Genomic DNA, 8442 nt, shown 5'->3' with positions numbered 1-8442 from the left:
TACATTTTTTTGGGGGCACCCTCCTTCCCCCTTACATTTCCTAACATATGGCACATAACTATACAGTCGGCACATGTATAGGGCAAAATAACAACTCTATTTTATTTTATGAAGCTTTCCCAGGCTTGTTTAGTGTAATGTATTTGCTGCTACATATATGTCCATTGTACTTTAACTTGGCACCGTATGCAAATTAGGCATCACTAGCGTAACTTCGCTTTGCTTGACGAATTAACGCTAGCGCAACTTCGCTACCTTTCACCTCCCTGATCGCAACTTCGGATTTAAGTGAATTAGCGGGCGCCTGGCGAAGTTCGGCGAAGGCTTCGGTAGCGTATTTTCGTTGCTCAGTGAATTTGCCCCTGTATGTTTTATCTATGTAATTCATATGATTTCTTTGTATAAGCACATTTATTTTACAGCGCTGCGCAATATGTTGGCGCTCTAAAAATACATGTTAAAAATAATAATAATAATAATGTGTGCAATGTGTCATTTTTTAAATTTATACTTGATGAAATAATGTTTGTTTTTTGTAACCCAGAATGTGTCTATTTATTATTTTGCCAATGAAGATGAAACAAAACTTGCATTCTAGTCTCATTCATCATTCATTCTCATTCATCATTAAAGGAATTGTTCAGTGTAAAAATGGGAAACCGAACGTGATTAGGGTTTCAGTGTAAAAATAAAACTTGGTAAATAGATAGGATGTGCAAAATGTTTCAATATAGTTAGTCAAAAATGTAATATACTGTATAAAGGCTGGAGTGACTGGATGTCTAACATAATAGCCAGAGCCCTACTTCCTGCTTTGCAGCTCTCTTGGTTTCCACTGATTGGTTATCAGTGACTTGAGGGGGGGGGCACATGGGTCATAACTGTTTGCTTTTTAATCTGAGCTGCATGCTGAGGATCAATTGCAAACTCACTGAAAAGTTATGTCCCATGTGGCCTCCCTTCAAGTTGCTGACTAACTCAGCGTTAGAGAGCTGAAAAGCAGGAAGTAGTGTTCTGGCTAATATGTTAGACATCTAGTCACTCCGGCCTTTATATATTACATTTTTGGCTAACTAACTATATTAGAAACATTTTTTATTTCTATTTATTTACCCAGTTTTTATTTTTACACTGAACTGTTCCTTTAAACATTTTAACTTTAACAGTTTACTTTCATTATTGCATAATTGCTTAATGGCCATGATGGCTTATTGCACCAGAATATTTATGTAAATTTACTAAAGTAATGCAATGTGCAAAAAATCAAATAGTGCAAATCACTTATGAAAGTGAACTTGTCACCCAGACATAAAAAGCTGTATAATAAAAGCAGTTTTCAAACAAAACATGAAATACAAATTATTTTTTTTATTAAAGCATTCTTAACCGTTGTAAACACATTTAAAAATTTCAGCTGTCAATCAAATGTTACCTGCCTAAGGCATAGAGGCGGGCCAGGCAATTACTTTCACTTTCCATTCAGCACTTACTAGATGTCACTGCACTCCCCACATTTCCCCTCTCTCTTCACCATTTAATTGTGTACCCAGTACATGGCGATGGATATCAGATCTCTTATTCTGGTGCACAAACAAGATTTTGAGCTGATACAAGTCTTGCCCTAATAACATTGTCCACAAAATGGCACCTGCCTGCTCACTATACTTATAAATTCCCAGACCAAAGGAAACTTGGAATAATTTGGAATTATTTTAGGTGGCTGGTCCCCTTCAAGGAAACATTCCAATTCCATTCTAGTGTCATTGCAGCTGTAGCAATCAGAACAGAATTTTATTTGAAATACCAGAGTCATGCAAATTATCACAGGTTAGTAAAATAGAAGCAACATATACCGGGGGGGCGGGGGCGGGAAGGAACATCACATTTGCATACACATAAACACCCTTAAATTGCACAGTTGGATAAAAAGCTAGAACCCATCGCCAGCATAACTGACAGTTTCAACTCACTTTCAACAAGTCTTTTTTGGCCATGTGCATAAACTCTCTGTGCACGCAACTGGGTGGGTGGTCACACGAGTGGTTCATCATTAGTGGTAATAACACAACATGTATCACTGATAGCATCCCTTTAAGTATTCTTTTCCTCCATGACTTCTCAACTGTATTAAATATTGCATACACAGATGCATACACAGATTCTTCAGACCACATTGTTTATGCTTAAAAGATGCAAACCAAGACTGGATCTTTGATAATATGGATTTACCTGGAAGCTACATACTGCATTTCCCATAAATGAAATAAATATAAGAGTATGCCATGTTGATAAATTATGCACAAATTACTGGAAGACATGATTCACTCTATTATATCTGTACTATTTATATGACAGAATATTCACAGGGTCTGTTGGATAATAAGATTTCAAACATTCTCGTCTTTTTTTTCTTAGTACAATATCATATTAATGAAAAAGGGACTGCATATCGCTGCCCCATGTGAGCAACAGGCATTTGAGGGATAAATGACAAAACAATTTATATTCTCTACTAATACTGGTCAGTTCTGCATCTGTACAGACACTAACCCATAGCAGCCTCAATCAGCTTTGATTATTCTGCTGCAGGAATAATAATTTAAGCACCAATGTGGTTGCTACGGGTTAAACCCTGTTTGTCTGATACAGGGCAGCTGATGCAGGAGAATGATACTGATATAAGTGTCTGATACAGGGCATCTGATGTCAGGAGAATGATACTGGTATACCCGGTAAGTGGAGTATTAAAAAACAATCAAGCAATTTTGGCCATGACAATTGTATAAAATCAACAGCGAAATAAAATAATGTAAGAGAAAATGTAAAGAGAGGTCTATAACAGGATAACAGGATAAAAGGTCTTCCTCCCTTTCCTGAAGCTCTGGTTTGACACAGTCAGGAAGTGATAAATCACAGCAAAAATGTAAAATGTACAGAACAACATCCAGTAACCAAGATTGTATTGTCAGCACACACAGTAATAATATGTATAAATTAATAATGCGTTTATACATTGTGTTGATTGTTGATACTTCGCAATTCTGCACATTTTACAAAAGCAGAATATGAAAACGATTTCTGAGATATTTTACTCTCCAACCCAGTGCAGAGGCTTCTAGTGGATGGAACAGGGCATGTTGGAGTGAGGAAGCTCCCATGAGATTTTAAGCAGCTGCACATTACAGCATAATACTACCATAAGAGCTGATGCAGCAACTTTTGCTGTTCCGGTTATACAATTGTTTTAAATTTACAGCAGCCTTCTTAAGTGCTTAAAGGGAAAGTTCATCATTATGTTGAGTTTCACTATAATGTAGGGGTGTCCAACCCGCAGCCCGAGGGCCGCATGCGGCCCAGGATGGATATGAATGCGGCCCAGCTTGAACTTCCACCAATCCAGGAAATGTCATGTTGCAATGTCGCGCACAGAGAGCTTGTATGCGGTCGCAAATTGTGTGTATGTGTGATTTTGTAAATTTTACATGGGGTGTGCGGTGTGTGGCTTCCTAGAGCAGAAAAATTAGTTAACAAGTGAGCATTCAGTTACTTACAAAGGCAGGTAAGCATTCTTCAGTGGCATCGGCCTCTATGCTAGGGATATATGCAGCGCCTACATTTGTGAGCAACTATTTTCAAGAATGAACACACTAAGAGTAAAATTAGAACCAAATTATCTGATGAGCACCTTGAGAATTCACTGAGAATTGCAACTACTTCCATCCAACCAGATATTGATACATTCTTTTCTCAAACACAAAAATCTCACTAGGTTTATCATACCCTCTTTTATTTTACTTTTACAAAAGAACAATGGGAAGGTAACCAGATTGCAGCTCTCTAACACAAGATAGCAGCTGCCTGGTAGATCTAAAAAAAGCACTCAATAGTAAAATCCAGGTCCCACTGAGACACATTCAGTTACATTGAGTAGGAAAAACAACAGCCTGTCAGAAAGCAGTTACATCATAAAGTGCTGGCTCTTTCTAAAAGCACATGACCACGCAAAATGACCTGAGATGGCTGCCTACACACCAATATTACAAAAAAATAATATTGTCATATTGGGTTTTTTTCAATTTTATATTGTAGAGTGTATTATTTGCAGTGTAAACAGTGTAATTTAGAAATAAAAACTACACCATTAAAATCATGACACAATCCCTTTAATACCTTTATGGTATTTGACTTATTTAGCTTTATTTAGAGCAGTTAGCAGTCAGTTTTAATTTTGGCTAGCAACCTGGCATGGGTGTATTCACCATACATGCACATGAGCGCCTGTGCCTAGGGCAGGAACAGTCAGTTTCTAAGATAGGTTCTAAGTTCCTGCTATAGCTACATTATTAATTTATTATTAATAACCACTGCAGCCCTCTGCACCAGGTAAGTGAATTACACAAACACACCTTTTATACTAGCACACACTTACAATTAAACTAACACACACTTTTGCTTGGGGGAGGGCTTTTAGACACTCAGCCCACATAAACAGTTTGGCAAGTGTAACAACAGACTACCATGATAGCTAGTATAATTACTAATTTGCTTTATTTGAGTGATTTTATTGCATTGTTAAAGATTGTATTACATTTTCACTTGTGCTTGATTATTCCTGTACAATGTTTATTGCATGGCAGAACTGGAATTTTAACTACACTTCTCACTGTGGAAAATTTTTAATAAATTGCTTTCCTTGATTCTTCCATAGAATATTATGTTAATAATCCTGCTGTGTCCTATTTGCTACATGGGAAGTCACACACAAGTGGTATATCTACTGGTGCCCCCTGCCCCCCCCTCCAGATTTCTACCCCCCTGCTGTTCTGCCTGCAATATGCCTCAATGGGGGTGTGGGCCTAGGTGCGCCCTAGCATTGTTTATAAACAGCATTTCACATATGGTTATCTGGAGAGTCAGACACAAGCTAATTGGATCCCAGGTAACTAGAACATACATAGGAGTACACAATACAAAATAAACATGTCAAAAAGGGAAAAAAATAAAAAGAGTAAAGGATTGACTATTATACGTAGCAGGAGACATCAAAGTCAAAATTTAGACCAAGAGGCTGTCTTGAGCCTATGAAAAAAATCCATTTGGTCTCATCTCAGTAACTCAGAATGAATGTTTCCACCCCTTATGTTGGGAACTACTCTATCTATGCCTTTAACTCTCAAAAAAGAGGAAGTCTTGTTATAACATTCCTCAAAGTGTCTAGCGACTGTTGTTCGTGATTCCTTATTATTAATGTTGAGAATGTGTTCTATGATTCTATCTTTTAATTGTCGACTCGTTTGGCCCACATATTGTTTTTTACATTTTTCACAGGTAAAGAGATAAATTACATTTCTAGTATTACAGGTTATGTTATGTTTAATGTCATAATTTTTATAGTGGTAGTGGAAGTAAAGGACTTGGTTACAGAAATGTATCTGCATGTAATCCACTTCTTCAAACCACATTTATAGCTCCCCTTTGTATGTAGCCAAGTTTCGCTAGGGGCATTAATCCTTTTCAGACTAGGGGACAGTATATTTCCAAGAGTCTGTGTTCTTCTTGATACAAAATTCTGCCCAGCAGGGCCCACTGGCCTAGTCCAACACTGGGATGCCCACCAGGGCACCTGGAGAAAACCCAGTGGGTCTGGTCCTGCACATGGCAGGATGTGTGGTGCATGAAGCAGTGGCGCACTATGGTCTTGAATACATCAGGTATTAATCTACTGATCGCTGGTAGAAGCGGTAATTATCTGGGGCAGGGTGGTTTACTGGAGTGGTGGGCCCTTAGCTGGGGGGGGGGGAGAGTGCAATCGGTGTGTTGGGCTCTTTGCTTCTGTTTTTCCATGGGCTCCACCTCCCCCAGTCCAACACTGAAAGCTGCCACCCTAGGCATGGACCCTCAGGTGCCCATAGAGAAAATACAACCTTGCCTACATGCTAAAGGTAATCCTATGCAATTAGGCTTTAAATACCTGGCATTCACATTTATATTTTAATTTTGTATCAACCAATATGTTGGGGATAAGATGCTGTAAAGTGCAAGCTTTGATGTCTAGATGATTACTAATTAAAAATTAAGTTTAGTGCACTTGCAGTTTAGTACATTAGAGTAGAAACATACATAGCCTTTTTAAATGTGTCTTTTCCAAAAAAAATGTATATTTTGCGGTCAACTTTGTATGCCTCACAGGCCTGCCATAAGGGGAGCAGAGGTGGACAGTTGTAATGGCCCAGTTAGTAGATTCCAAGTGCAAAGAGGGGCCCGGATAGGGTTGTCACATGGTCAATATTTTACCGGCCTGGCTGGTAAAAATGATGGTTGATACAAATGTTATTAATAGGGTATTTTTTTCCAGAAAAGGTGGCAACCCTAGCCCCGGAGGTGCTAGTGCACTTCCCGGATTAGTTAGCTACTGAAGCCATTGAAGAAGCTGCTATTACTGAGGAAAGGAAGATCTCACACTGAATGATAAGTTCCACTGAACACATATTTTTTTTAAATTAAACTCGAGGCCATTATTGTATTTTTTTTTAAATCTTCAATTGTTCCCCTGACCACCAATTATTTTTTTTTAACTTGTAGGGTGGACCGTGGCTACTAACGAGTTTTTTAACTTGTAAGGAGGGGGAAACTTGCAACCACCAATGGGTTCTTTAACTTGTAAGGGGGGCCTGGACACCAATCGAGTTTTTGTACCTTGTATGGGGACCTTGGCCACAAGTGTATTTTTAGTGCTCATGTTTGTGTGTTTTTTTTACTTTGGTGTGGGAGTTTGTGGGGTCTGGAGTGGGCCCTATGGTGGGCAGGGCCCACTTAACATTGTTTTCTGGGGGTCCATGATTTCTGTTATAAACCTGAAGTTTCTTTCATTTTATACATTGTGTTTTCAACTCCTTTCCCAGGTTTAAAGGAAAACTATACCCCCAAAATGAACACTTAAGCAACAGATAGTTCACATCAGCGGTCCCCAGCCTTTTTTGGACCGGAGCAAGGACCGGGGGTGGGGTCGGGGGGAGGGTTCGTGGGTCAGGTAGGTGGGGGTCAGCAGCAAGTTTGGGCACGCTGGTGTCCAAATTGGGCTTATTTTTCAGCGCGTCTCGTTTTTGTGGACTGGGCTCGGCAGCCCAGTGCAGGAGTTTCCGCTGCCCTGTTCTGGCCAGCGAATCGTACAATCCCAGGAGGCAACCCTTATTGTTTAAAATGGCAATTTTCTATTTAGGATTACCCAATGGCACAGACTACTACTAGAAAAGTATTATTATTATGAAAATGGTTTATTTACATGAAGCAGGGTTTTTAAATATGAGCTGTTTTGTGCAATGTCTTTTTATAGAGACCTACATTGTTGGAGGGGGTATAGTTTTCCTTTAAGGCCAAATAAAGATATAAGGTCTCCTATATGTCCCACAAATATGATTTGCACACCTCACAAGGCAACGTATACATAATATTGCACAGGAATGGTTTTTCTTACTATATAGCTAAGCACAGCCTTTCAATAAAAGCCCCTTTTCCCACACATTATCCTACAGTGGCTTATTTTGGAACACATTCCAAGTCCAACCCAGCTGGAAGAACCACATTTATACATTCCCTCAGAGTCTCCACCCGCCCCGTGATCCCACTTTCATTAGACTTCTCCCATGAGTCAGTAAGCCACCTCCCAGTGACCCATCCCATTAGCACTCGGGCTCCCCCCCTTTTAAATTGGAGCATCTCCGGCACAGTCTCTACCTCGCAGTAGCTCCTCCCACTAGCTCTCACACTCTCCCCTCCCCTCTTTCAGTGCATGATGGGCGGATCGGGTCGGAAGCAGCATGGCGGCCTCACTGCCCCGGACGCAGGTAATGCTTAATCCAGGGCAAAGTTATGTTGTGCTATGGAAGGGGTGCCATGGAATGTACCAGGAGCAGTGTTTAACATACCCAGCCCCTCATTGGGACAGTGGAAAGCTCAGAGGTGGAGTTTGAAACTCATAGAGCTAATAGAGAACTCAGTGTGACAGAGAGTATGTGGGCGACACTAACACAGATGCTTTTCACAAATACTGCTGTACGGCATCTTTCACGCTCTCAGCGCCAGTACTAGAGAGGAAAAAGTGGCTGGAATTGAATGAGGAAGTTGCTTGCGACACTTGTTGAAGGTGAGTTGCGCAATATTTTGCTCGAGTATTGACAGTCAGTGGAGGAAGTAGCGGATGACAGACAGCTGGGCATCACCAGGCTGATCAGCTGAGTGCAATACCTTTATCCTGGCCTAGTGTGCTTCCCAGGTCATTGCTTGGCACATGTATGTCAGCTTTATGCCAGTTTCATACCATCTTGCCTACTACTTTTAGGGTAGGACTCCACAATCGATTTTGTCGCGATCCGATGCGCTGTGATTTGTCGCATGCTTCAAAAATAAGGTAAGAGATAGAATTGTCTCGTGGTGTCACAGCGT

The 8442-nt window shown here is 40.1% G+C and overlaps 1 protein-coding gene across 4 annotated transcripts in view; it reads left to right on the top strand.

Moving 5' to 3' along the window:
- The first annotated feature begins 7700 nt into the window (after window positions 1-7700).
- Window positions 7701-8442, top strand: part of eps15.S (epidermal growth factor receptor pathway substrate 15 S homeolog) — a 64387-nt gene continuing 63645 nt past the window's right edge. For 2 of the 4 annotated variants that reach the window (XM_018260887.2, XM_018260885.2), the window contains exon 1: window positions 7701-7844. In XM_018260887.2, the coding sequence (XP_018116376.1) occupies window positions 7818-7844 (27 nt within the window). In that variant the 5' untranslated portion in view covers window positions 7701-7817. Of the gene's footprint in view, window positions 7845-7865; window positions 8144-8442 lie in introns of those variants that run through there. The other 2 variants (XM_018260886.2, XM_041561466.1) reach the window with 2 other exon arrangements.

This window comes from Xenopus laevis, chromosome 4S (assembly GCF_017654675.1).
Source record: "Xenopus laevis strain J_2021 chromosome 4S, Xenopus_laevis_v10.1, whole genome shotgun sequence".
In the NCBI taxonomy this organism is placed as follows: domain Eukaryota; kingdom Metazoa; phylum Chordata; class Amphibia; order Anura; family Pipidae; genus Xenopus; species Xenopus laevis.
The sequence above is the reverse complement of the archived record's forward strand: the minus strand, read 5'-3'. Positions and strand labels throughout refer to the sequence as shown.